Source organism: Hippichthys cyanospilos, chromosome 21, assembly GCF_059441005.1.
Source record: "Hippichthys cyanospilos isolate Australia breed blue-spotted pipefish chromosome 21, RoL_Hcya_1.0, whole genome shotgun sequence".
NCBI lineage: Eukaryota > Metazoa > Chordata > Actinopteri > Syngnathiformes > Syngnathidae > Hippichthys > Hippichthys cyanospilos.
In genome coordinates, this window is record NC_142389.1 from 104,996 (window position 1) to 130,870 (window position 25,875).

At 67.0% G+C, this 25,875-nt stretch overlaps 2 protein-coding genes and 2 pseudogenes across 5 annotated transcripts; all 4 read right to left on the minus strand.

Moving 5' to 3' along the window:
* Positions 1-835: 835 nt before the first annotated feature.
* LOC148405900 (transcription factor HLF-like) lies at positions 836-5,927 on the minus strand (annotated as a pseudogene). Its single transcript, XR_015864061.1, has 7 exons — positions 5,858-5,927; positions 5,121-5,241; positions 4,769-5,058; positions 4,150-4,408; positions 3,505-3,683; positions 2,524-2,750; positions 836-2,015 (listed from the first exon to the last, which is right to left on the minus strand). The product of XR_015864061.1 is annotated as a transcription factor HLF-like (transcript).
* A 1,200-nt stretch (positions 5,928-7,127) lies between these two features.
* LOC148405901 (uncharacterized) lies at positions 7,128-13,517 on the minus strand (annotated as a pseudogene). The gene is made up of 3 exons (XR_015864027.1): positions 12,510-13,517; positions 12,145-12,258; positions 7,128-11,529 (listed from the first exon to the last, which is right to left on the minus strand). The product of XR_015864027.1 is annotated as an uncharacterized LOC148405901 (transcript).
* Positions 13,518-13,906: 389 nt separating this feature from the next.
* LOC148405902 (protein shisa-7-like) lies at positions 13,907-20,383 on the minus strand. 2 transcript variants are annotated; one of them, XM_088405432.1, is made up of 8 exons: positions 20,136-20,383; positions 17,675-18,624; positions 17,351-17,593; positions 17,016-17,132; positions 16,765-16,898; positions 15,671-15,907; positions 15,009-15,396; positions 13,907-14,936 (listed from the first exon to the last, which is right to left on the minus strand). In XM_088405432.1, exons 2-8 carry the CDS (start codon positions 17,986-17,988, stop codon positions 14,609-14,611), a joined length of 1,761 nt encoding a protein of 586 aa, XP_088261558.1. In that variant the 5' UTR covers positions 17,989-18,624; positions 20,136-20,383; the 3' UTR covers positions 13,907-14,608. The 2 variants fall into 2 exon arrangements, with proteins under 2 accessions (XP_088261558.1, XP_088261559.1); XM_088405433.1 differs by lacking the exon at positions 20,136-20,383 and adding an exon at positions 19,195-20,031.
* A 635-nt stretch (positions 20,384-21,018) lies between these two features.
* Positions 21,019-25,236, minus strand: LOC148405903 (guanine nucleotide-binding protein G(I)/G(S)/G(T) subunit beta-3-like). The gene is made up of 8 exons (XM_088405707.1): positions 24,748-25,236; positions 23,426-23,540; positions 23,213-23,358; positions 22,844-22,907; positions 22,631-22,787; positions 22,266-22,332; positions 21,704-22,200; positions 21,019-21,567 (listed from the first exon to the last, which is right to left on the minus strand). Exons 2-8 carry the CDS (start codon positions 23,492-23,494, stop codon positions 21,461-21,463), a joined length of 1,107 nt encoding a protein of 368 aa, XP_088261833.1. The 5' UTR covers positions 23,495-23,540; positions 24,748-25,236; the 3' UTR covers positions 21,019-21,460.
* Between the last annotated feature and the right edge of the window lie 639 nt (positions 25,237-25,875).

Sequence of the window (25,875 nt, forward strand, 5' to 3'; positions counted from 1 at the left end):
GCGAAAAAACGAAACAAACGGGCGTCGGCTGTACCGCTCCCGAAGGAAAAGCGCGCGTGCCTTTCCCGACAGCGGCGTCAAGAAAAACGAGCGGGAGCTCGTTGGACCTACCGTGAGCCGGAACGGCCAACTGTTCTCAAGTTCGCTCGCCTGTGTTTCTTCTCCTACGTCGCCGGCGGATGTCGCGGCTCGTTGGCGCCTACCGCCACCTGGCGGTTCGACTCGTCCCCGTCCTTCAGCGCGCGCGCGGCGCCAAGTTGGCCGCAGGTGGGCGCCTGCGAAGCCGAACTGCCGAACTCGCTGCGTCCGGCGAGGCGTTCGCGCTTTCCAAGTACTGTCCTTTGTCCGAAGTCCTCATAGGCCGGGGGCGGGGATCCCGGTTCCTGCCCGTTTTCGATGGCTCCCTCGCCTCGCGCGCCCGCTCGCCCCAAAAATAATTAGCTCATCGGCAAGCCCCGCGGAGGCCCGATGACCGTCCCCATCATTTAACGGAGCGTGTTGAAAGGGAACCGGGATATGGCTCCGGGGGAACCGGAGTTCCCCGCCCCTGTCCGCCCGACACGCGCCCTGTACGGGGACCGCCCCGTGGGTCGTTCCGGTCGATCGGCCGCGGGGAAGCAAGACAAGCGCGAGGGTGGAAAGGAGGGGCTTTTTATTGGCGGCAGAGCGTCGTGACAAAAAACAAAACAAAAGAAGAGAAGAGAAGAGAAGCTGGCGCCCCGGCCGGAAAGGTGCGCAAAAAGCAGTTGGGAGGCTGGGCTGGGCTCGGCGCGGGCGCAAAGCGCCTATTGGCGCCAGGAGGAGGGGCGACATCAAGAAGAACGCGGCTCGCTTTTTTTTTTTTTTTTTTTGGTATTCGGGGACCTCGGCGGGCCCCGTTCGGCTTTGGATCTCCCCACGAAACAACAAAAGCGCCGGATGAGGCGCTGTGGTGAAGATGTAACAAGTCACAAAAACGCCCGAGCAAACGCGCCGCGGCCTCAGCGCGCCATTTCGCGCTCCTTTTCTTGCCGCCGAGGTACGGCGCGCTCCGAACTTTGACGGGTGAAATTTCAGCTCCCCGGCGGGAATGCCGCACACGCTTGAAAAAACTCCTGAGAGAGAAAGATGAGCCCGGTTTCTCCTGTAATATATTCATTTCTGTATTTCGCACCCCCGACGTCAAGCGTACGCACGCGTGCGGCGAGCGGAGAAGGCGAGCGGAGCGGAGGGGAGTCGGGAGCCTCCCGAGCGAAAGGGAGCCCGGTAAAAACGGGACGCGAAGAAGCGAGGGCGCGGGAAGAAGCGAGGGGACGGCGGCCGGCTCCGCCCCCGAGCCCCGCCTCTCCGGCGTACGAAATCCTGATCGGACGGGATGCGTTCCGTCCCGCTCGCCCGCCCTTCTCGCCGTAGAAAATCTAGAAAAGTCCCGCTGGCCGCCGGTAGAAAATAACCGCGCGCTTCCCGTGGCTCCGCTTGAAAAATAGACTTTTGACGCATATAGAAAAGGATTCCCGATCGGGCGAGGGCCGGGCCGCGACCCGCCGGCGACGCGCTCGAATGCGGGTTCCTCCGGAGCCCCGATCCGGGCCGGCCCCTTCTCCCCCTCCACCCGCCTCAAACGGGGCGTTCGATACGTCGCGTCTGCGGGCGAGAAAAACAAAGAAAGGCTCGGACCGACCGGGCTGAGGGTCAGGGTTGGGGGGAAGAGAAGAGCGGGCCGCCCGACGCGCGAGGCGGCGCCCGCCTCCCCCGCCACGCCAGCTAGAAAAGAGCGGGATGGCGTCGGACGCGTTCGGCGGGAAAGCGGGCCGGCGGGCTCACAGGTCGCCGTGCCGACTCTCGTACTTGCTGATGATGTTGCGGCAGCGCCCCAGCTCCTTGCGCATGTCGGCCACCTCCAGGCGCAGCGCCGCGTTCTCGCGCTCCAGGAAGGCGGCGCGCACCGAAGCTTGGTTCTCCTTCAGGCGCCGGCGTCGCGCGAGCGCTTGGCCGCTCTCGTTGTTCTTCACGCGCCGGCTCCAGTACTTCTCGTCCTGACGGGGGGGGGAGGTGACGGGCGGGGGTCAGTCACGCGGCCCAGGAAGCGGCAAGGTAAGCGCGAGGAGCGCAAGGAGAAAAAGAGATCGCCGGCCGGCGAGGACAATGGCGGAGGTCGGGGGCTGTCGGACACGCTTCCCCACTCTTGGTAGCGGCGGCCGGCAAAAACGCTTTCGGTAGAGAGATGGGGGTTGGGTAAAAAACGCTTGTCTTTTTTCCCTCCCAATTTTTAAAAAGTTGAAGACAACTCGCGAGTTTGGAATCTTAGCCAAACTTGAGGTCAAATCGGCATTTGGCGAATGACCCCCGGGCCTTGTCTCGGGAACCCTCTTCATCCAAAAAGTCCGACTGACGTTTTGCGATGACGCCCGCCCCCGGCAAAAGCCCCGCTCTTTGAGGAGGACGGGGATCGCCGATAAGCGTCCCGTCGTCCGAGCGGCTCGCCCCCCCTAACCCCCGCCCCGCCCCTTCCCCCTCCCTCCCGTCCCCGGTCGTCGGCGGTACCTTCTGCTCGTTGGGCACCAGCATCTTGCGCGCCTTCTTGATCATGGGCTGCGGTTTGAGCTCCTCGTCGCTGAAGCGGTGCCGGGGCGGGTCGAAGGCCTCCTGGCCCGGGACGCTGGACAGGGCCACGTCTGCCGGGTCGGGCTCAAAGTTGACCCGCGCGTCGCCGCCGGCCGTCGAGGCCCCCGCCGGCCCGGGGGACGCGTCCCGGGCCGCCGGCCCGGCGTCTGGAGGGAGGGAGGGCGGGAGGCGGGCGTCAGTCGGCCGCGCGGGCCGTCCGCGCTATTGCCGGAGGGGCCTCGCCTTCCGCTCGCCGCTTGGAGCGACACGTCCGTTTGCGCTTCCGGACTCATCGGGCTCGCCGTCGCATCCGATCGCCCGCCGCCCTTGTTCACACGGGCGCGTGCGATTCACCGCCGTCGGTCGTCGCTTTTGTCCGCGCGGCCGCCAGATGTCGCCGGAAGCGCCTTCCCTTTCGGCCCCCGCCGTGATGCGGCCACGTTGCCACGGCAACCGCGAGCGCCGCCTCGCGCGCTTGCCGCTCCATCTGCCGGCCGCGAGCTCGTCGCCCTCGCGCTCAAGGCCGGCCGTCGAGTCGAGCGCGATTGCGCGCCGCCCCCCGGGTGGTGCGGCGGCGCCCGACAACATTTTTCATTTTTTTTTGTGGCCGCTCCTCCCTCGTTCTGAAGGTCCCGACCCCTTCACGTTTGTCATTATTAATTGATTTCAGCGGTTCGGCCGGTCCGATATGTTTCTGCCTTAAATAAGGATTGGCTTGTTTTGATTCAGGACGTTGCCGTCGTTTTTTTCCGCTTCGGCCTGACCGATAACCTGTCCGGAAGCCCGGGCAAAAAAGGCGAAAGCGAACGGCGGGCGCTCACGTCGTTTCCGCCCACGCGCGCCACCTTGCGCGCTGCGGACGCTCGACCGCTAACGCTAACCCGGCTCTCGGCCGCCCTACCGTTCGGTCCGGCGACTCACCGTGGAGATGCTCGGTTCCTCCCGTCGAGCCTTGCGGCCGAGGCGGCGCCCGGACGCTCTCCAGTCCCAGCAGGGAGGACGAGGACGACGATGAGGAGGACGCGGAGGACGAGGACGAGCGCGGCGAGAGAGCCGGGCGGGCACTGCGAGCTCTGGTTGGGTACCGCCGATTGGGAGCTCTGATGGGACACACGACGTGAGATGCGTCCACATCCTCTGGGATTTTGCCCCGCCCCCTCCCGCCGCGCATCGCCGCCCCCCTCCCGTCCCGTCCCGTCCGGTCTCATCCGTACCCCGGTTCCTCCCCGTCTTTTCCCGTCCTGTGCCGGCCGGTCCTAAGCGACCCGGCCCCGTCGCCTTCCGCCCCGCGTCTTGTCTGTTCCTATCCCGCCGGACGCCCCGCGCCGGCCTCCGTCCCGGATCTCTTCCTCCCCGCGCCAGCCGGGCCTGAGCGACCCGGCCTCGACCCGTCCCGTCCGGTCACCGTCCGCTCCGTTGCGTCGCCCCGTCCCGTCCGGCCTCACCCACCGTCCCGTCCCGTCCCGTCCCTCCCCGGTCACCCTCCGCTCCGCGACGTCCCGTGTCGTCCCTTCCGGTCCTATGCCGTCCCGTCCCCCGGCTCCGTTTCCCGCCTGCGGGGGCTACCTGCGAGGGGATCTGCGCGCCGGCCGAGCCGGGGCCGTTCCCGTGCGTTCCCATCCCGTTCTCGGTCAGGAACTCCTCCAGGTCCATGTACTGCAGCTGGAAGAGGCCGCCGTCGCAGGGGCAGCGTCCGTTCCCACAGCAGCGGGCCCAGGAACGCTCGACTGGGAATTGGGGCGCAGGGACCCCGCGCCCGGGCCGCCGCCCGGAGCGCCGCCCAAGCCCGACGACTCGTCGTCCGAGTCCAGAGGTTTGTCTTTATCTGCCCGCCGGGAAAAGGAAGCGTTGTCGGCGGCTTGCGTTTCGGCTCGCCGTTTGGCCGTTCGTCGACGGCTTCGAACGCGCGCCTCGCGAAAGGCTCGCGTGACCGAGGGCCCGTCGAGCGAGAAGGGCCTCGGCGGGCCCGCGCGGGATTCCCGCGGCCGGGGAGGCTCATGAGCGCTGGCGCCCGCGAGCGCAAGGGGAGGGCCGCCCGCTCGCTCAAGGCAAAGACCTTGCCGTTGTGGGGAGCGGCAACCGTTGACCTTTGAACCCGGCGGAAAGAAGCGAAAGCCCGGCCGCCGATGAAAGCTGGGGACGGACGACGCCGGCGACAAAGCGCGAGCTGACGACGCGCGCTCACCTTTCATCTCGCGGCAGTCTCTGGCCTCGCTGGTCGGCTTTGACGGGCAGCTGCAGGAGGGACTTGAGGTTGGTCATGGACGTTCGGGTGGCCGGCGCCGGGGGTCCGCCGGGGGGCCCGAACTGGGGGCGGCCCCCGCGGGGAGTTCCGGCGGCGGGGGCAGGAGCTGAGCAGGGACCTGGACATGGGGCTTCCCGGCTTTCGGGCTCAGGCTCTCAGCGGACGAGCGACGCGTCCGAATGGTTGCGCGCAAGGCGACGGCGGCGGTGGCGGTGGCGGCGGCGGGGAAGCTTCCTTATCTCCCCATGGCCGGTGCAGAGACACCCCCCCCCCCCCCCCCTCCGGGGCTCGCCTCCGCCTCCCCTCCTCGGCTCCGCTCCGCTCCGCTCGGCGGAAAGCGCTCGACGCGTAAGGCGAAGGAAAAGACGAGATGCCGCTCGGCGTCTCGGGCTCTCTTCCTCGCTCGCCGTCAGCTGGAAGCGACACGGGCGCGTGACGTCACGGCTCACGGGGAAAGGCCGCGGCCCCGCCCCCTCGCGGGGAACGCACAAAACGCACGGCGTCGCACTTCTCCTTGCTTTTGTTTCGAGCGTTAACTACAGCATCTTCTCCTTTCCCCTTCGGGTGAAAAAGCTTGGCTCCCGCGCTACGTTCCGGAAGCCGCTCGCCATCGGGCCGCGCCCCCCGCTGCGGAGCGCTTCCGCGATTGGTTGTTGAAGCGACGGGGCGCCGCCCCTGGAGAAATTAAAACACTTGACACGCGCTCGGATGGCCGAACGCTCGGCGTCCGCGGTCACAATTTCGAACGTGGAACTGACAAACTCGCGCGCCCGCGCACAGACACGCGGCCCCGCCTCCGCGCGCAACGTGAGAGGCCTCGGGGTGAGCACGCGCGCCTGTTACGTCACGGGGCCGCCATGTTGGATTGGTCGAGCCGCAGCCTCGAGCGGAATCCGAGGAGAACAACCGCGCGCGTGCGCGTCCTCCTCATTTGTTCCTCCCCGCCAAGCGCGAGGCGGAGGATCACGTGTCCGCGGCACGAGCCGGCCGGGGACGGCGCTCGGCGCCGATTGGCTGAAAGTAGGTCACTCCTGGAGCCTCTCCCGGCCTCGCCATTGGCGGAAAATAGGTCGCCGGGCCCCGCCCACGGGCTTCCCATGCCACGGCGCGTGACAGCGAGTTCGCACTCGCTCGGAGCGAATCGAGCGTCCGTTTCGGCTCACGCGTCACCGGTTTATGTATTCATACATACACGTTATGTTTTTCGGACGCGAGCCTGCTCTGCGAGCCTCGAGTTGATGGAAAACGAAGGGAACGGTTCGGCCGCTGCTGCGCCGCGTTCTGGAAGGTCAAAGCATTTCCTAGGACTCTCGGGCTTGTTGCATGCGGCTGACGCGCAGTGGGGAAAAAAAAGGCAATCGTCTCGCGCTTACGTACGTCGCTTTTCGGTCGGCTGTCATCTCTCGTCGTGGAGACGAAATGTCAAGCTTGCTGGAATCGCGCCATCTTGTGGCCGATGCCCGCCACGCAGCAACGCGTTTTGACGCCGGACGCCAAATCGCGGCTTGTTAAAACGGGAGCGCGCACGTCAAAACTACCCGCAGACGCGCGGGTGCAGTTCGTTTCAAGTTCGAACAGTCGCTGCACATGCGCGCTGCAAGATATGGACTATCTACAAGTCCGTTGGCTGCCATCTTTAAACGCGTTCGGAAAAGAAGAACAGTCGTAATTCGTAACCATGAGTGCGTCTTAACATCGAATCGCATTAACAGTGATTTCACCGATTACGCGCAGCGTCACTTACTGAGGCAAAGTATGAAAATTGAATGAAGGCAACGCAACAAAACGAACCACTTTTCGGCGACCCCCGAAAATACCGTCAAAATATCAAACAAAAACGTTCGCACCCATGCGGATGTGGAAGGAAGAAATACATGATTTTCCAAGACTGAGTTTTTTTAATTTGAGGGTTTTTCAACAAGTCGCTTTCGATGCAAAGAAAAGTCTTTAGTAACAACGGGATATATGACACGTTTGAGTTGCACGTAAAGGAACAAAACAAAGGCGAGGAAGAGTTAAACGATAAACTAAACTTGTCGCGCGGAAGGAGAGGCTACACGCAGAGGGACGCCGACCGTAGCCCGAAGTCAAGCCCCCGTGCGTGGGCCCGCCCTCGCGCGCCACACAGGTGGAGAACCGGGAGTTAAAAAAAAAAAAAAAGGAAAAACCGGCGAGTCGCCGAGATATGATCAAACAGTCGGAGCGACGTGACGGGCGCGCAGCGGGTTAGTTGGACGCGCTCTCCTAAAAACGGTCTCCTTCGTTTTCCCTTTGTCAATGAACGATAAGGCATCGAACCGCGCGGACAGTCGGGAGGATTTCTTCGGCGCGGAGCCGGCGGAGGGGCCGCCTGATAGCGCGTCGTCACGGAAGCGGCCGGGCCGAGGCGAAAGCGGCGCCCCCATCCGGACGAGGCGACCGAAGGACGTTCGCGGGCCGAAGGCTTCAAAAACCGCAAAACCTTTTTGGGAAAACCACCTGGCGGCGCGGCGCGACGGGGAACATTTCCGAGGTCCAAAGCCCCGGCCGGCCCCGCCTCCCGTGACGCGAGCGGGCCCTCGGAGCTCCCGCCTCTCCCCTTTGGCCGAAGAGCCGCCGGGCTTCTCGGGCGTCGGAAAAGAAAAGCCCACAAACGAGCGGCGGCGACGTCAGTGGCCGAAGTCGGCCAGGAGCGAAGGCCTGCCGTGCGGGTCCCGGACCGGCGACCGCGCCGGCTCGGGAGGCCGCTTGCCGCGGGCGCGGCAAGCGGCCCGGCAGGAGAACTTGTGCCTGTCAGGAGGCGCGGGTTCCAGAAGCGGCGCGGGCATTCGGGGCAGCGGAAGGCGGCGCGCCGGAGGTGGCGCCAGCGGGTGGCGGAGGGCCTCGAGGAGGCCGGCGCTGCGCCTCGAGCAAACGGGGCATCGCAGGCTGCGCGCGGCGCCCGAGGCCCCGGGCGGGGGTGGCGGACGGCCCGGTGCAGCAGCAGGGAGCCCCTCTTGGCGTAGGTGGCGCCGGGGCAGACGGGGCACAGGAAGCGCTTGACGGCGACGTCCATGGACACCAGGCCGCCCACTTTGACGGCGCCCCCGGACCAGGACCTGACCGGCGCGGCGGCGCGCCCCCGCGGACCCGCAGTTGCGCCAGGAGCTTCTTCCTGTTGACCTGAGCCAGAATGCGTCCCCGCCTCCTCCTGAGGAGCATGAGCTTCCTGCGCGTCTCCTTGCTGAGCGGCACGCCCACCAACTTGCCGTCCCTCATGATGCTGTGGATCACCACCCGCCTTTTCTTCTTGGCCTTCTTCTCCCGGCGCTCGCTCCCGCCGCCGGCGCCGGCCGCCGGCGCCGCCGGCGGCTTTCGGGGGCCGGTGGCCAAAGGGGTCCGGCCGGTCGGCGGGCGGGGGCCGCTGCGCCTGGGGCCGAGTAGCCGCAGTCGTAGAAGGCGGGGGGGTAGGCCGGCCCCCGCGAGCGCTCGGACCCTCTGGCCGTGCGCGTCGACGGCGTGCTGCGAGAGCTTGTGGCGCACAGGCTGTTGAGTAGGCGAAGGACTTGCCGCAGAGTTCGCAGCGAAAGGACTTCTCCAGGCCCGCGCCGCCGCCGTGTGCACCGTCTGCTGGTGCGCCGTCAGGTGGAAGTAATGGCGGAAGGACTTCCAGCACACCGTGCAGGTGTAGAGGCGCTGGGACGGGGTCCCGGACACGGGAGACTTCTCCTCTTGGGAGCAGGAGGAGAAGAAGTCCGAGGCGGCGGGCCGGTCGGCCGCCCGCCCCGCGGCGGCGGCGGCGCCTTTGATCCTTCTGCCCTGGTCGTCGATCTCGCCCCTGCGGTGCAGCTTGCGTGCCTGACCAGGCTCTGGGCGTAGGCGAACATTTTGCCGCACAGGTTGCACTTGTAGTTCTTCTGGCCCGAGTGCACGTCAGATGTTTGGTCAGGTGGAAGGGCTCCCGGAACATTTTGCCGCACACGTCGCAGGCGTGCGGCTTCTCGCCGTGTGCACCCGATTGTGCCGCCGCAGCGTCTCGGCGCGGCGGAAGCGCTTGCCGCACAGCTGGCAGCCGTACGGGCGCTCCGAGCCGTCGCCGGGGGGGGCGGGACTCCGCCGCCTCCTGACGCCGGGGTCCCTCTTCTCCCGGGGCTTGCGGGGCCTCCGGGGCCTGGCGTGCGGCTGGCCGTGGTGCGACAAGGGCACGGTGGCGCCGTTGACGCCCGGCGGAGGACGACGGCCCGCCCAGGTTGCCGAAGCCAAGCCCCCCAGGAGGCCGCCGATGATGTCCCTCCTCTCTCCGTCCCCGCCGTCGGCGCCCATGTCGCTCGAGGCCGCCGCCGCCGCGATGGCCGACATGGCGCTGCCGGTGACCTCGTCTCGGAATCGTCCAGGAGGGAGGAGAGAGGAAGGTGCGGCTGCTGACTCTGCGGGTGGGGGTGAAGGGTGGGCGCCAGAGGGGCCTTCCGAAGGGTGGGGTTGCCGGGGTCCCCGCCGAGGGCCGGGTCGGGGGGCGGTAGAGCGCCGACGCCTGCGAGCGTCTGTAGTCGCCGTCGTCGTAGGGCGCCTGGCCGGGGTAGCGGGCCCCCCCCGGAGTAGTCGGCGACGTACTTGCCGTCGCCGACGCCGGCGTTCCGCTCGGACGGCCGCGCTTTGTCCGAGGAGCCGGCGGCGCGGCCCTTGGAGCTCCGGGGGGGTTTCCCGCAGGCGCCCGAGGCGGCGTGGTTGAGGAGGGAGGTCCTCTCGCGGAAGCAGCGCCCGCACGCCGGGCAGCGGAAGGGCTTCTCGTCGTGGATCTTCTCGTGGCGCGTGAGCGACTCGCGGCGGTTGAAGGACTTCTGGCAAACGTTGCAGACGAACGGGCGGCTCTCCGAGTGCGTGACGCTGTGCTGGATGAGGTGCCCCCGCTTCTTGAAGCGTTTGCCGCAGTCCCCGCAGCAGAAGATCCTCTCGGGGCTGGGCGAGGCGCAGTCCGACTTCCCGCCGCGGGCGCCGGGCGTCAGGCCGTGGCTGCGCAGGTGCCGCCGCAGGCTGGAGAGATGCGTGAAGGTTTTGCCGCACTCGCCGCAGTGGTAGAGGGACTCCGCTTCGGCTCGGCTCCCGCCGCGCCTTTCCCCCGCTCCGGGCGAGCGCCGCTCGCCGTCGAGGGGGTCGGAGGAGGACGAGGAGGAGACGGCGGACGAGACGGACGGCGGCAGAGACGGACGCCGCTGCTGCCGGCTCATCCCGACGCCCGCCGAAGCTCCTCCCGCCGGGCCGGCGTGCGCCTGACTCTCCGCCTTCCTCTGCGGCAAGTATCCCGCCATGGCTTTTTTGCGCCTGCTCCCGCCCGAGAGGGAGGAGGAGGAGGAGGAAGCCTCGCCCGATTTGGCGGCGGCGGCGTCCTCTTTGGGGAGGGGCATGTGAAGGGGCAGCGGCAGAGGGATGCCGGCCTCCTGCTGTATGAGGGAAGCTATCTGATTGGACGAGAGGACGGGAATGCTCTGAAAGTCGAATCCCCCCAAGGGGGCGGGCTGGGGAGCCGGGTGCAGCGGGTGAGGGTGGTGCGCGTGGCCGTGCGGGTGGGATAAGGCGTGCGGGGTCAGTTGCTGCTGCTGCGGCGGCGCCGCTTGCGGGGCCGAGTGGCCGTGGGAAGAGTGCAGGGCCGGGGGAGGGGCCAGGGAGGCGTTGGACTCGGCCGAGCCCTGGCCCAAGCCCAGGCCCAAGTGGTTGTGAGTGCCCTGTTGGACCAGGAACTGTTCCAGGCCGCTATTGGCGGGGACTCCCGACAGGAAGTACTGGTTGGCGGCCAGCATACAGCTGAACTGCTGGTGGAGGCTGCGCGGGTCCGACTGGCCCACCAGGGGCACCGCCGAGCCGCCCGGGGCGTTGGCGGAGGCCGACGCGGAGCTGGAGGTAGACGAGGAGGAGGAGGAGGAGGAGGAGGAGGGCCCGGGCGAGGGCTGCGGCACCGGCAGACCCGGATGCAGCGGCGGGGGAGGGGGCGCGGGGAGAACCCCGGCGCCGCCGCCGCCGCCCCCGAAGTCGAAGCGTCCCATGCCCGGGTGCAGCTGCTCCTGGGCCAGCGCCGCCTCGGCCGGGTGGAAAGGTCGCAGGAACTGCGGGTACCCCGAGGAGGAGGAGGAGGAGGAGGAGGAGCCGCCGGCCCCGCCGCTCATCTTGCCGGACTTCCTGGAGCCTTGAGCCGACGAGGATGAGGAGGACGGAGACGAGGGCTGAGCCTGGTGCGGGACGGGCGGGGGAGGGGCGCTCATCTTGGCGAAGAGGGACGAGGAGTCGGCGAAGGAGTTGCCGCGGGAGGCGGGCAGGCTCCCCAGGCCCAGCCCGGACAGCAGAGCCCCGGACGTGTCCGCCGGGCTCTGGTGCTGCTGCTGGAGCTGCTGCTGATGCTGAAGCTGGACCTGCTGCTGGTGGCTCAGCGGACGCTCCAGGCCCAGACCCTTGAACTGGTGCGCCTGGTGCCCGCTCAGCATCTCCAGGATCTCCATGGGGTACTTGCTGAACTGGAACATCTCCCCCGAGCCGGCCGCCGCGCGCAGCGCTCGCTCGCTCGCTCGCTCGCTCGCGGGATGGACCTCGGCGAGAAGACTCCGCGTCCCTCCGGAGATCAATTCCTCATCGGCCCCGGCGAGGACTCATCAAGGGACCGCGTTCGCCCCGATCCCTTTGTGCTCCCGGAGCGCCGGCCAACGGAGTCGGGTGGAAGAAGGCGCCGCGCCTTCCCGTCGAATGCTCCCCGAGCTCTGAGAAGGGACAGGCGAAATCGGGCGTTCAAAAACCTGCCGCTTTCCCCGCCGACGCGCGCAAACATTCGGCCGCCGTGACTCGGCGAGCGCGGCGACGCCGACTTTGCTTTCAGAAGAGACAGGACCGTACTCCGCCCGGTGACATTGTAACCCGGCGGCGTGCCGGGCCGGCCGAAAGGTACCTCCGCTGGGATACCGTATCGACGGCCGGCCCGGACCCTACGAACGTCAGCGACAAAATCTGACAAAATCGTCCTCCTTTTGTTCTCGCGCGTGCAAGATACCGCGCTTATCTGGCGCAAACTTTCTTCGCTAAGCAAAACAAACGGACGGATGGGCAAACTGCCGGTGCTATCGCGGCACTTGTTTGGACGCCGCATCCGGTAACCTTAAGACATCGGATGACATGACAGTAACACTTGCGCGAAGCGAGCCTGGGATCGGCTTCTTTCTCACGGACTGAGGCCGGTCATCGATCGAGCTAGCGCACGGACTGAGGCCGGTCATCGATCGAGCTAGCGCCGGCATCGCCTTCTCTAGCGGCATCTTCCTTTGTCGTGACCGTCGTCGTTGTCGTTGGCGCTCTCCGGGCGCCGATCGCTTGCGTCTTACCTGCTCGGTGACGCTCGGCGAACGGGTCGCGCAGCTCGATTTCGGGGGTGATGGCGACGCGGCGGGCTTCCTGAGTGGCTGCCGGCTGCTCTCGGCTCGTCAGCTAGCAGCAACCTGAATGGGGCCAAACCGTATCAAATAAAATCGGGGCAAAAAAAAAAAAAAAAAAAGCGTACGAACAAAGTGCGCGGTCCGCTCAGCCAGGAAGACGCGCGGCGGAGAAAACGGGAGCTTTTCTGTGATGCTAGCAGCGCTTAGCGTCTGATTAGCTTGATGCTAAGGAACGAGCTAACCTTCCGCCCGTCGCACGGAAAAAGTAGTCCCTCCATTCCGAATAAATAAACACGCATATCGTCGTGGCTCACCTCGCAACGCTGATCCAATGGGAGTCCAAATCCGTCCAACATCAGCGGCGAAAGGGGAGGGGGTCTTCCGCGAGGGGGGAGGGAGGCGGGGGGGGTTTTTGCTTGGTCCCGGCCGGGCTAGCGGCGAGCTAGGCCCGCCTGGCTTCCGCTCGGCGCCGCCATTGTCTCCGTTCCCCGGGCCCCGCGACGCCGCTCGCAAGCTAGCGAGCCGGCAGGCTCTCCGGCGGACGGCGGGCGGGCAGGCAGGCGGCCTCGCTAGCGCCCTTCGGCCGCCCCGGAGTCTTCCTGCTCGCTCGGCGAAAGGGGGGGCGGGGGGTGGGGGAGCCCCGCTAGGCTCGCTTCCTGTTCCGACAAGGCCTCCGGCCGCGACCACCCTCGACCACCGCCCCGCTTTCGCTCGCCGCCAAATAGTGCGCCGCTCTGCTGCGCGTGCGCGCTGACCGCCGAGCCAAGGCTAAGAATCCGTACATCGATTCGGCTCTCGACAAGCTTCGCTTCGGCGTGGCGTCCTCCTCCCGACACCACGCCAGCCGCCGTGGGCATGCCCCCAAGGACGGGGCGGGAGGGGGGGGGGGCTCATGAGGGTCACGGGCCCCCGAGATGAAACCCCGATTCCCTCACTCCAATTTGAAAGTCCACTTTGAAAGCCCTTGGCCACCATTGTCAACCTCTTCGACTCGGGTAAAAAAGACGAACTTAAAACAAACGCATACGTGCGTTAAACCAGAAAACGCCCCGACCCGGGTGGTCGTAAGTACGAGTTCTTTTCAAGAACAGCGAAGCGGCAGTAAGCTGAGGAATCGGAAAGAAATGCGTATGTAGTGTCTCACTCCGGACACTAGGTGGCACCCGGTGACAAAAAGAGGTCGTCGTGACGTCAAACGCGGACTTTAGCATCGCGCGCTGGGACCCGAGACGCAAGAATTGGTGTCTATCGATTAGGATCAAACCTTCTCGCGGGCTGCTTCCGGTCTGCGGGCCGTAACTAAAAATAAATAATAAAAAAAAGAGCTTTTTTGAAACCTGAGTCGAACTGCCAAAGAGCAGCACGGCGGGTGGGACGGCGGCGGGGGTGGGCCGAGTCGACGCACCTTCAGCTATTGTCGGCGGCCGACTAACGCCCCCCCCCCCCCCCCCCCCCCCCCCCCATCCGTCATTCGCAAGAACCGAGCAGGCAAGAGGTAAAAGCTTTCAAGGGTTTATTAGTCAAACGTGATGATTTGTACAAAGCCAAAAGGAGGAGGAAGAAAAGCAGCCATCCTTCGTCCAGGTAAGACGAGATGGGGGGGGGGGGGGGGGGGTGGGGGGGGGGGGGGGGCGTACAATTTGAGGTATCGGCGGGGGCCGTTCGTGACACACACAAGACTTTTTGGCTTTTCTCTTCCTTCCTGTGCAAAGTCGCCGTGGGCGGAGCGGAGGAAGGGTCACGCCCACAAACGCACCTTGTGACATCATTCGCTTTGGGAGGGGAGCGGGCGGCAAACGACCCCGCCGGACGCCCCCAAGCGGGCCGCGGGACGGCGTCTCGGCATTCGCGGCGCGCGGAATGTGAAAAGGAGGCGTGGCTTCCGAGAGGGCGCGCGTCGTCCCCCGGTTTGCGTCGATAGCCCTTTGTGTAATCGAGTGCGCCGCCGACGCCCGGCGGAAGTTCCGGAACGCTCCCTTTTTGCCAGTCGCGGGCCTTCGGCCCGGGAGCCAAAAGGACCGTTGTTTCTTGGGCATATTCACAAAGTTGTGCCGTTGAGAGGCGGGATTTCAATTTGGCGCGCGGCGAATTGAAAGCGACACCAAAAACCGGGCCGGGCTTGGAATCGCTCGTACGTCGGGGCAGAAACGTTCCAGAGAGACGGCACGCCTCAATTCTCCCGGCCCGGCGCCGCACGGGGAAAAGCCTCTCCCGCCTTTGAGCTCCGCGCGCGGTTTTTGGACGGCCGGCGATACTTGTGAGGACCGCTGCGACTTTGACCCACGTGGCGAGGACATCGGGAGGGGGGGAGGGGGGCTTTCGGAGTATGGCTTTGGATTTTGCTTTCGCTCGAGGCGAGGGTTAGGAAAGTCGACGGACGTCCTCACAAGTACGGCGGCGACGCCGGCCGATCTCACACGGTGACCTCGTTCTTACTGGCGGTCCTGAAGCCGAAGCCGGCGCCCTGGCCGACGCGGCGGGCGGCGGGGTGCCCCTCCCAGGCGGCGGGGTGCCCCTCCCAGGCGGCGGGGTGCCCCTCCCAGGCGGGGCGCCCCTCCCAGGCGGCGCGCTCGTGGGCCGGCGCGGGGTGCGAGTTCATCTTGACCATGTGGTGGCGCTCCGCGGACGGCGCGGCGCAGACGTTCTGCTGCGACTGAGCCTTGTGGTGGTGGCCGAGCCGGCCCGCGGCGGGCGGCCGCTCGTCCGCCCGCTCGCTCCAGGCCAGGAGGCGCTCGTGGGACCTGCCGGCGCCAGACGCGCCGTCAGCGCCAGACGCGCCGTCGGCCGCGCGGCGGCAAGCGACCGGCCCTCACCTGCGCAGCGTCTGCCAGTCGGCGGCCCGCCCGCCCAAGGGGGCGTTCCTGTAGTAGTGCTGCTGCTGCTGGCTCTTGAGGAGGCGCGCCAGCGTGTTGCCCTCGCCCGGCGCCAGCAGCTGATCCTGCGAGCGCACGCGACGCGGCGGGCGCTCGAAGCTGAATGCGGCGTGGCGGGCCGGCGCGGGCAGCGGGTAGGGGTTGGGCGTGGACGGCGGCGCGTAGGGGCGGGGCCGGGAGCCTTCCAGCGGCAGCGTGCCCCGCGAGGAGCCGGGCGCGAAGTCGCCCGCCCACGGCAGCTGGTGCTGCGACGAGTAGAAGGACGGCGCCGCGTTGGCCGAGCGCCGCTTGGAGCCGTAGTAGCCCGGGTACTCGTCCGGCTCTCGCTCTGAGAAGCGGAAGGAAAACGGCCATCAGCGCGAGGCGCGCCCCCGACCCGAGCCTTCCTTCCCGCTCGTTAGCTGCGGCGGCCGGGCGAACCCCGGATCGCCTGCCCGTCCCCTCCCCCCGCCCCGCGTCCCCCGGGAGGAAGGCCCCGAATCGGGCCCCCGCCACGTAACGTGCGCGGCCGGGCTCCTTCGGCCAGAAGCAATTTCGCGGGTCCGGTTCCGGTTCCGACGAGGGCCGGCCACGGAGACGGGCGGCCTCCTCCGCCCACTCACCGAGCTTCTTGAGCGAGCTGTATCGGCCCATTTCCGGCTTGACGGAGGCTTCGTAGGAGGGCGGCAGCTGCGCCAGGTTGTGGAAGGAGTGCGAGAAGGAGGCGTGGCTTCCGCTGCGCCGCAGTCCGCCTCCCGCCGCCGCCGCGCTCCCGCCCGGGCCCTTGCCGCCGCTCGCCAGCAGCTTGGGGCCCGAAGACAGCTGGGGGGTGCTCATGTTGTTCATGCGGGCGACTCGCTCTGCACGGCCACGCACGCGCACACACACACACGCACGCGCTCGGTCTGCGGCTGCTGTCTCCATGGCAACAGCAAAAAGGCAAAGGAGAGCTCCAATTCATATTCACCACCCCGCTCGCTCTCCGCCACCCTTCAGACGTTCACAAACGTACAGGGTCCGCTCAGGAAACGATAACTTGACTTTCCGCGGGGTCGATACGGCTAACAGCGGCGGTCCACAACCTTTTTATCCCCCGTAAAGATTTATAAATAAATAAAATTTTTATAAATAAAAATTTATATTGCGGACGGGGGGGGGGGGGGGGGGGGGGCGCCGCCGCTGATCTAAAAAGCACATCATCCTCCTCACAGTGTATGTAATATCAACAGCGGACAGATGCGACGCTAAAAAAAAACAAAGATCAAGCACAAACGTATGTTATCTTTACACTGGTTTTCATTTTGGAAGCGTTTGGTGCAGAAACAACGCGAAATCAATTCTTAATGAAAATGGATTCGGGCCGCAGAGACGGAAGCGCCGCCGCGTTCGACGTTTGAACCCCTGGACATAGGAAGGGAGCACGCAGCTGTATTTTACTTTCCTGAACGGCAATCACCAATGCCAATGGAACCCAACTGAATTGGAGGTGAAAACGTTGTAACGTTGAGTCCCGCACAGACAACTACGCTTGACGGGTGGCGAGCAAACCCCGGGGTCATCCCCCCCAAACCACTTTAGAAGGAGCGGCCGTAGGTAACGAGCCCTTAGCCCTAACACGCATACGCCAACCTTGGCGCACTTGCCGGCGCACTCGTGTGCCATGGCCGGCGTCGTGCTGCCGCGGGTTAGGGCCTAAGCGCGGCCTTCGCTCACTCACTGCGGTTGTCCTTGCTCTGTAGGATGGGCGCGTACAAGTTTTTGGCCGGGCGTCCGTCCGAGGCGCTCGGCCCGTTGTTCCTCTCGCCGCGCTGCGCGGGACCGGACTGGTGACGAAGGATGTCCACCAGCGACCTGCCCGCGGACGCACCCGCCTTCAGCGCCCCGCGGCCGCGTCGGTCACCGGGACGCCGCCGGCGGACGCGGGGCGTCTTCCCGAGCGAGCGAGCGAGCGAGCGGCCGGCGGCTCACCTGGGCACGTAGGCGTCTCGGTCGCGCGGGCGGCGCGCCACCTTGGCGAAGGCGATCCGCACGCCCACGGCCACCACCAGCGTGAAGGAGATGACGCCGCCGATCACGTAGGCCGTGCTGCCCGCAAAGGACACGCCGGGCATCGGTCCCCTTTCAGGAAAACTAGCGTCCCGCCCCTTCTCCAAAGCGAAAGCCGTCCGCTACCCCCCTTGGCCCGCGGAGTCCCTCCCGCCCGTACCTCCCGCTCCGTCCCGTCCCGTCCCGGGAGCCGACGGCGCCCCTTTGACAGCCGAGCGCAAAGCGAGCCGGAGCGCGGTCCCGCCGCGGGCGCCCACCTGCCGCCGCGCTGCTGGAGCGTCTCGAAATCCGGGTCGGGCTTGTCGCTGGCGGGCGGAGTGACGGGCGGCTGCGGGTCGGCCCAGTCGGGCGACTTGTAGTTGGTGCAGGAGTCCTGATCCAGACGGTTGCGCTGGTGCTCGCAGCAAAAGCGGTAGTGGCAGGTGCCGCAGCAGTAGATGTAGCTTCCCTTGGAGCAGTTGAAGGTGCTGTCAAAGTGGCCCATCACGTCGAAGTAGCCCCTGCGGGCGCACGGCCGTCAGCGCCCGCCGCCGACCGGACCGGACCGGACCGGACCGGACCGGCGCGTCGGCGCGCGCTACCTGCACACGTCCACGTCCACCAGCCGCCTGGGAGGCGGCGCCACCTGGGCGGCGCCCAGCGGGGGCTTGAGGGCGTCGGCCGTCACGTTCCCGGGCAACATGGTCTGGGGGAGCGGCCCGGGCGGCGCTCCGTCGGCGCCTTCCTCCGCCTTCTTGCGGCCCGTGAGGAGGGAGAGGACGGCGCCCCCGCCCGCCGGGGGGGAGGCGGCGGCGCCCTTCCTGACATCGTTAGCGGCGGTTACCGTGGAAACGGCAAGGCGGGCGAAAAGCAGCAAGGAGCAGCAAAATATCCCCGGCCGCATGGCGGCGCTCATCGTCACGTGGAGATGTTCAAAAGAAGAAAGGAAGGAGGGAGACGGCAAAAGAGCAGGCGGGACGCTTGCGGGAGGACTTAGAAAAAGCTCGCCGAGTGCGAAAACTTTGGCCTGGCGCCTGAATGTAAACGGGGCTCGTCGCTAGGCCGCGCATTCGCGCGCCTCGCGGCGGAAACGTAAACTCTTTACGGGAGAGCAAAACGGACGCGGCGCCGCGTAAACGTCCACGCTCGCGCTCATGTAAACTTCAAAAGTCGAGGGAACCCGGAAGGGGAGGTCGGGGAGGTCGGGGCGCGGGGGCGGCCCGGGCGCGGCCCTCGCGCCACCGGCGTCTCCGCTCCCAGTTGAGCTCCGGACAGCAGAAGACGAGCGGGGTGGGCTCGGGCCCGCTTCCGGCGACATGAACGGGCCCGGACTCATCCGCCGGCCCGGGAAGGAGGAGGGGGCCGGGGGCCGGGGGTCCGGGCGGCTACGGCTCGACGGACGGCGGGTCCGCGCCGCGCTCTAGAGGGATGCCGGCCCGGTCCGCGGGGTCTGGCCGCGATGGACGCGCCGGGCACTTTGGCGCCGCCCTTGGCTTTGGGACATGGGAACCGGCCCGGTGGCGCTCGCGGCTTCCTCCGGAGTCTCCTCGCGCTGCCGCAAAACACAAGAGAGAGCGGGACGTGAGCCTGTGGCGCGCGGCCGACGAAGCGCAAATTTGGCGGCAAACCTCTCCCCGTTTCCCTCGCCCCTGGCGAAAGCCGAGCGCCGGTCGTCCGGGGTCGCGACGACGATCGCGGGGCAACGGAATTGGACTGTCTGGAGTTTGCGCGCTCTCCCCGTGCCCCCGCGGGCTAGCTCAAGGCAGTTCGCATGTTATCCCCCGCGCGGGCAACCTGACGGCCGGGATCGGCTCCAGTAAGAATCGGAATAATCGCCGTCAGAATTATGCGCAAAGTCAAGGGACGGACTCGCCTCGAGTCGTTCAGGGGCGGCAAAAATTTGGAATTTCAAGAGCAATTAAACGGACGGACGCCGGCACCCAAAGGGAGGCAGCCGAACATCCTTGGGGTGGGCTTTGACCTTCAAGCGGGGGCCACCCGGACGCCCGACGCGGAACGAGAAAGCGACCCGACCTTTCCGAGCCCGGAGCCCGGAGCCCGGAGCCCGGAGCCCGGAGCCCGGAGCGGCGTGCGGAGGAGAAGGCCAGAAAAAAATGCCTACCGATCCTTTCGCTGCGGCGCTCCCAGCGTTTCCCACGATGCGCTTGACCCGCCCACGCCGCGCGGGCGGGCGGGCGGGCGGCCGGCCGATCCTTGACTCCGCTCCCGACGTGGGCGAACCGCAAAAAATTCAACGTGCGCCATCAGGGTCCTCCTCGCCAACGCTCGCTCCCGGCGCGCGATGACTAGCACCGTCAAAGAGGGGCTTTTTTTGGCCCGGGAGCCGGAAAAGCCAAAGTCGGCGCGGCGACGCGAAAGCCCCGATTGTCAAACGGGGACAGGTCGGCACGGGGCCGCGCGATATTTGGATACGAGTCATGAGCCGGCCTGTCACATGTTCCGTTTCATCTGACAATTGAATGCACCGTGCGTGAAACGTCGTCCGTCGGTGACGTGGGCGCGTCTGTCGCCGGGCGATGAGGTCATCGGAGGGAACCCTAACCCCGTCTTCCTGACCGCCGCTCGTCTTCGCGGGGTCAGGGGTCGACCCGAGCCCGTCCCGGGCCGCGGGCAGGCCCGGTCGCTCGCGCGCACGTCTTGCCCGCCAAACGTTCACGCGCTCAGTCACACCTGCGGACCGCTTGACATGCTACCGAGCCGGCAAGTCGAGAGGGCGGCGAGCGTCCCGCACCTTTCTTTACGAGCGTGGCGCATTGAGGAGCGCGCGCGCGCGCGCGTGCGTGCGTGCGCGAGAGTACCTTTTGTCTCACCCGCGCGAGCGCGCGAACAGCATGCGCGAGTCTGCAGCACTGAGCCAAGATGGAGGTTTGTTGCATTGTGCCGAGGAGGCGTTCGCGCGTGCACGAGGCGCCAACGCTGCGCCAGCAATATCGCCCCCCCCCCCCCGCCCCCCCCCCTCCATTACAAAAAACACACACGCACGCACGCACGCACGCACACGGTGAAAGGCTCCGAGCCCACAGTGACGGCACGCGTACGCACCTGTCGTGTCGGAGGACCCGGCGTCCATCGCTCGTTCAAAAACAAAGCAGGAGGCGACGAAGGCAGGCCGCTGTGGCGCGCTCCGGCCGGCTTCCTTCCATCCCGCCGCCGACGCGCCTCCCGTCCGTCCGTCCGTCCGTCCGTCCGTCCGCCCGCCCGCCGCCTCGGAGCGTTTTGCAGTTCCTTGCCCACGTTCGCCCTACTTCAAGTGGCGCCAATCAGCCAATCCGCGCGCGAGCTCTCGCCCTGCCCGCGGCTCATTGGCCGTCCGGCTCGTATCCTGCCTCCCTCCCTCCCTCCCTCTCTCCCTCCCTCCCTCCCTCGCTCGCTCGCTCACCGCCTGCCGTCCTTCCAGAAAGGTGGACAAATTGAAGATGACGAGCCAAGGAGCAGCCCGCTCCGCACAACGGCAACATGCTCCCTCCCGCATCCGCCTCCAAAAGGCCCAAAGGTTTTGGGGACAAATGAAGAGCAAAGCGCCAACGGGGCCGCCCGTGTTTCTATTCCAACGCAGCATTAGGCTAAATTCCCCTCCCCCGTCATTTTTCCCCCACAGGGCGCCAACCCGCGCACGCGTGGCGTCTGGGAGGGAGGGAAAACGGCAAACGGTCCGGGGTGAAACGAGCGGCGAAGGTCAGAGGTCCGGGCCCCCTTCGTCCTCGGCGGCCGGACGCCCGAGCCGTCGGTCGGGCCGTTTGCGTTCGGCCGCGTCGGCGTCCGGGGGGAAGCGCGGACATCGGTGGCGCGCGAGAATCGGGAACTCGCTCGGCCAAAGCGGGCGCGCCCCTTATCGCCTGCGGCCCAAGGACACGGAAGGAACAGTCCCGGCGTGCAAGTCAGGTCGCCGGCGGGAAAAAGGCGGCGGACGCGCGCAGGACGCTCGTAATGCAGAATTCTACATTTATTATAAAGCCTTTCTTTTTACAGAGGAGCCAAGCGCTAGAAAGCGCACTTGCAGATGTTCCCGCTCCGGCCTTGCTTGGTAAGTGGCATCACAAAATAGAGATCTGCACAGTGAGGGGGGTGGGGGGGGGGGGGGGGGCATCGCTACGTGCAGTCCAGACAACAAGAAAAAATACAAATAAAACGTTGCCGCTAACAATTGACACAATTAGATCGAAAGAAGAACACCTAGCGGGGACTTTGCTATTTCGGACAAGTGCCGGCGCAAAAAACACACGTCTGCATTCCTACACTTTTGTTCAGTAGACAAATCATCTTCGAGGGGGGGAGGGGGGGGCTTTGAGTGCCAATTCCTTTTGCTTCCGTCTGGATTTTGCATAGCTGGACGGCGGGTAGGAAGGACGCCTTCCGCCCGGCCCTCCTCAGTTCCAGAGTTTGAGGAAGCTGTCCCAGGATCCCGTGCAGACGCCCATGCCGTCCTCGGGGACGCCGGTGCAGCTCACGCGATTGTCGTGGCCCGACAGCACGCCTGGAACGGACGTGGCGAGCCGTGAGCCCCGTGCCCCCCCCCCCCCCCCCCCCCCCCCCCCCCCCCCCCCCCCCCCCGTTCCACGAGCTCGGATCCGGAACCCCGACGAAGGAGACGGGCCCGGCGCGGGACTCACCCACTTTGTCGCCCTTGAGGGAGTCCCCAGATGTGGCAGTTGAAGTCGTCGTAGCCGGCGAAGATGAGGCGGCCCGAGTTGGAGAGCGCCAGCGAGGGTGACGCCGGCGTTGAGCCCGCCGTCCTGGTAGCCGATCACCTCCTGGTCGGCGCGCAGGTCGTACATCTTGCAGGTGCAGTCGTCCGAGCCCGTGATGACGGCGTTGCCGCTCTGGAAGAACTGGGGTGGGGGCGGGCGGGGCGTCGTCACGGCCCCGCCCCCCGGTCGAGGCGCGGCCCGTCGGTCGGCTCACCGCTAGATGGCGTTGATGTCGCTGGGTGTGGCCGACGAAGGTCTGCTTGCAGGCGCCTTCCCGGATGTCCCACAGCTTGGCCAGCGAGTCGCAGGCGCCCGAGATGAAGGAGTTCATGTCGGGGGACAGCGCCAAGGACATGCAGTCGCCGATGTGGTTGGTGAAGATCACCTTCTGCTTGCCCGTCTCCAGGTCCCACAGGCAGCTGCGCGCGAGACGGTTAGCGGGGCCCGGCTAGCGGCGGGCGGGCGGGAGGGCGGGCGGGCTGACCAGGTGGTGTCGCCGGAGGCGGTGAGGATCTCGCTGTCGCTCAGGAAGCGGCAGCAGGACAGGTAACCTGCAAAAGCGCAAAAGGAGAAGCGGGGCGCTCCCTCTCAAACGCCGGAAAGTCCTCGAGTCCAAACGCCGCCGAAGCGGACGCCGCCTTTTTTTCCACCCGGGCCGCTTTGAGCTGCCGCGGCCGGCCCCGGAGCAGCCGGTCACAGTCGGCGGCGTTTTGACTCGAGGCGACCGCCTCTGACTTTTGGCTCCGCTTGGCCAAAGGCGCGAACCGGAGCTCAAAGTCCACTTTAGCGGGCGGCCTCTTTCTCGAGCCGCACGCCACCGGCCGGGCCGCCTGAGCGCCCCCGGCTCACCTGTGTGGGCGTCCAGCTCGCGGAGGGTCTTGGGACTGGCCGCCTTGATGTTGTAGACGGTGCACATGTTGTCCAGGCCGCCGCTGGCCACCAGGTTGCCGGAGGGCGCGAAGGCCACGCTCATCACCCAGGCCGACTTGAGCGGCACCGCCACCAGCTGCGGGGGCCGCCCGTCAGAGCCCGCCGGCCGGCCGGCCGCGGTCCGCCACTCACCTTGTTGCCCGTGAAGGTGTCCCACACCAGAAGCTTGCCGTCCTGCGACGCGCTCACCATTTGCCTGGGGGAGCGGGGGGCTTGTCAGGGGATTTCCGCCCTCGGTCGGATCCGAATAGGCGGGGCGGCTCATTTGGACAGGGGAGCCGAGGACTACAGTCATCCGTTACTTGGGCGCGCAAAGTAATCCATTGGTTTGGCTCTCGACGTACGGCGGCGGACGGGTAATCGATGACTTCGGGATATGCGCCATCAACCGCTTGGGTGCGCGTTCCCCGAAGCGGGGTGCGGGAAGGTGATCGGGTCGGGAAGCAAAGGGGCGCTCGGGGTCGGGCGAAGTAAGAAAGGAGCGGGCGCTTTGGGACTGACCTGGAGTCGGCCGCCCAGTGCATGGCGTAGATTTTGGCCAGGTGCCCTTTGAGCGTCTTCCTCTGCTTGAGCTGAACGCGCCCCACCGAGGCCACGCCTCCCGCCGCCGCCGCCATGCCGCCGTCGTTGACGGCCTTGCGCGCCGCCTGCCGGGGGGGGGGGGGGGGTCGTCAGCGGCGGCGGGCGGGCCCGCTCGGGCCGGCGCGGGCTCACCTCGATCTTGGCGCGGAGGCCGTCGCACTCCTTCTTCAGGGCGTCCATCTCGGCTTTCTCGGCTGCCATGGCCACGGGGGCGAGGGGACCTTCCCGGCGCTCGACTCGAGTCAAACTGCCGCCGCGCAAAAGGAAAGGATAGCGGAAAAGGCCTTTTCCACGCGCTTGCGTAGCCGCTCCGATATCGACCCCGAGTAGAAGAAAGGGGTGGGCGGAGGCCGGTCCCGAGTGGCCGAGCGGAGACGCCGGAGGACTTGCCGGGCGTCTCGGGGCCGGGAGGGTGCCCCCTGGCGGCCGGTCAAATCGTCCGCCTTCGCTTCCGGGAAGAGGGTCCCCTCCCGCCCCCCTTTTGCCCACCCGCCACGAGGGAGTGGATTCGGGGTCGGGCAGGCGGGCGAGCGATTCGGACCCGATGTTGGGGAGCCCGCCGACGCCAACTCTTCGGGGCGCGCTCTCGGTCGGAGACTCACGCGGGGCGAAAAGACGCTTGGCTCGCGGGGCTCTCGGCCTACGCCCGCGCGGGCTAAAAACGCCGATCGGTCAAGTCCCGGCCCGCCGTTTGCCGGGCGGCCCGCCGCCGGCGCTTCCTTTCCGAACGACGAGGAAGGGCGGCGACCCGCCCCCTTCCGGAAACGGCGAGTACGAGCAAAGTCTCGGGTTTGACGGCGAGCGGCGTCGGCCGCGCTGAGCCGGAAGCCCTTCCCGCGCCAAAGATTAGACGCGTCGCTAACAGAGCTAATCCCGCCTAATGGCGTTAACGCTCCGACCGCAGGAGCGCGGCGGCCGAGGAGGCCGACCGGGACCCCCGAGCCGAAGCTTGAAGGTCAAAGCCCAAGCGAGATTTGGACCTCCCTCCGGCTCCCGGGGGACTTCTTTCCGCTACGCTTTGCGTCACGGGAAGCCCGGGCGGATGGAGGCGGAGCCTCCGGTTCGCTCGTGGCTATCGCTAATTAGCCGTACCGCTGAGGACGACCGCCCCGTCCTCCTCTCGAAATTCTTGCGACGCCCGGGCAAATCCCTCAGGAGATCTTCGGGGGCAAAATCTCCCGTCATCCGATTAGCGGGCGCTCTTGACCCCGGCCGGACGGGCGACGGAGAAAAAACGTCCCCTGGGGGAGCGCGGCGGCGGAACCGGGCCGGGAGAAACGCAAAAGGGAGCGGAGCGCGGCGGGGGACGGGGGACGCGGGCGACGCAAAGCGCGGGCGGGCCAATGCCGCTCGCGGGCGCAAGAATTTCCAGAAGCCCGCCCGCCCGAAGTCCCCGCACGCGAGCCTCCGAGCCCGGCGCCAAAGGCCCAACGGGGAGGCGGCGCGAGGTTCACCTGCGGTGGACGCGGCTGCCGCTGCTGCTGCTGCTGCTGCTGCTGCTGCTCCGGGACGGCGACTGGTCGCTGGTGCGCAACTCCTCCCGGACTCTCCTGGCGCCGACGAGGATTGCGGCGGATGAAGGAGATCAGAGATGAAGGGATAAAGCTCAAAGATGGAAATAGAGAGAAGGGGCGAGCGAGAGCGAGCGGGCTAAACCGATTGGGGAGGAAATCAGGTTACGGGTCGGCCCAATCGGCGAGAGGAGAAAGCTCAGCGGCGGGCGGGAAACGTCGCGAGAACGCTTCGCCCGATCGCCCGGGGGAGGCCCGAGCCCGCTCGGACCGAGGGACGCGGGGTACGGCCGCCGGGACGGAAACGGGGCCGGCGCCGCGGGCCCTCCCGAGGCCGGGGCCGGGACCGGGACCGGGACCGGGCCCGCCGCCAACCTTTGGCTGCCAAATCCCCGCCTGCCGGCGAGCGCGCCGCTTCGTTAGCGCTAACGAGCTGAGCCCGCTTAATCGCCGTCTAATGGGATATCCGGGGACGCCCAAGCTCGTTAGGGACTTAGGGGACGGGGGCGGGGCTAGCCCGACGTGCGTCAGCGCCGAGGGGATCGGCGCCGGCCGGCGGGGACCGGGAAGCCTCGCGTTTTCCGCATGGTCCCCGGCTGGCCGTTTGCTTGCGCTTCCGCCCGTTTCTCACAGGTCGCGGGGCGCTTTCGCCGGGGCCGCCGCGACGATCCTGCCCCGTCCCGCTCCGCCCGCTCGCTGCTCGGCGGCTTTCCGCTCGGTGTTCAGTCGGCCCGGGACCGGCCGAAACGTTTGCGCCGCGGGCGTCGGGGCGGGCGCGCCGGAAAGACGCCGGGAAGGCCGGCCCCGAGTTTGCCGTTCTTGACGTCGCGCGGGGATTTTGCGTTTCTCCTTGAAGCGGCGGAAGTGCGAGAAGCCTTGGCGACCAAGGTTCCGCGAAAGCCATGGCGCTGACTTTTCGAGCGGCCATATCGAGCGTAGGCTCAAAAGCAAAACGTTACAGGTTGGTGGCCGCCAACCGGGAAGGAGGACTCGCCGCGTTTAGGCGCGAAGCTCGTGGCCCGGGAACGACTCGGACCAGCCGGTCGGGCGGCGCGCGCCATGTTCCTTTCC

What these genes read in the sequence shown, in the direction of transcription:
- LOC148405902 (XM_088405432.1), bottom strand. Translation starts at nt 17,988, where the DNA reads ATGAGCGCCGCCATGCGGCCGGGGATATTTTGCTGCTCCTTGCTGCTT. An exon ending in GTGGACGTGGACGTGTGCAG is followed by an intron (nt 17,594 to 17,674) that starts GTAGCGCGCGCC and finishes GTGCGCCCGCAG; the next exon opens with GGGCTACTTCGACGTGATGG. An exon ending in CAGCTCGCTCAAGAAGCTCG is followed by an intron (nt 15,397 to 15,670) that starts GTGAGTGGGCGG and finishes TCCGCTTCTCAG; the next exon opens with AGCGAGAGCCGGACGAGTAC.
- LOC148405903 (XM_088405707.1), bottom strand. Translation starts at nt 23,494, where the DNA reads ATGGCAGCCGAGAAAGCCGAGATGGACGCCCTGAAGAAGGAGTGCGAC. An exon ending in GCCTCCGCGCCAAGATCGAG is followed by an intron (nt 23,359 to 23,425) that starts GTGAGCCCGCGC and finishes CCCCCCCGGCAG; the next exon opens with GCGGCGCGCAAGGCCGTCAA. An exon ending in CGAGCTGGACGCCCACACAG is followed by an intron (nt 22,333 to 22,630) that starts GTGAGCCGGGGG and finishes GCGCTTTTGCAG; the next exon opens with GTTACCTGTCCTGCTGCCGC.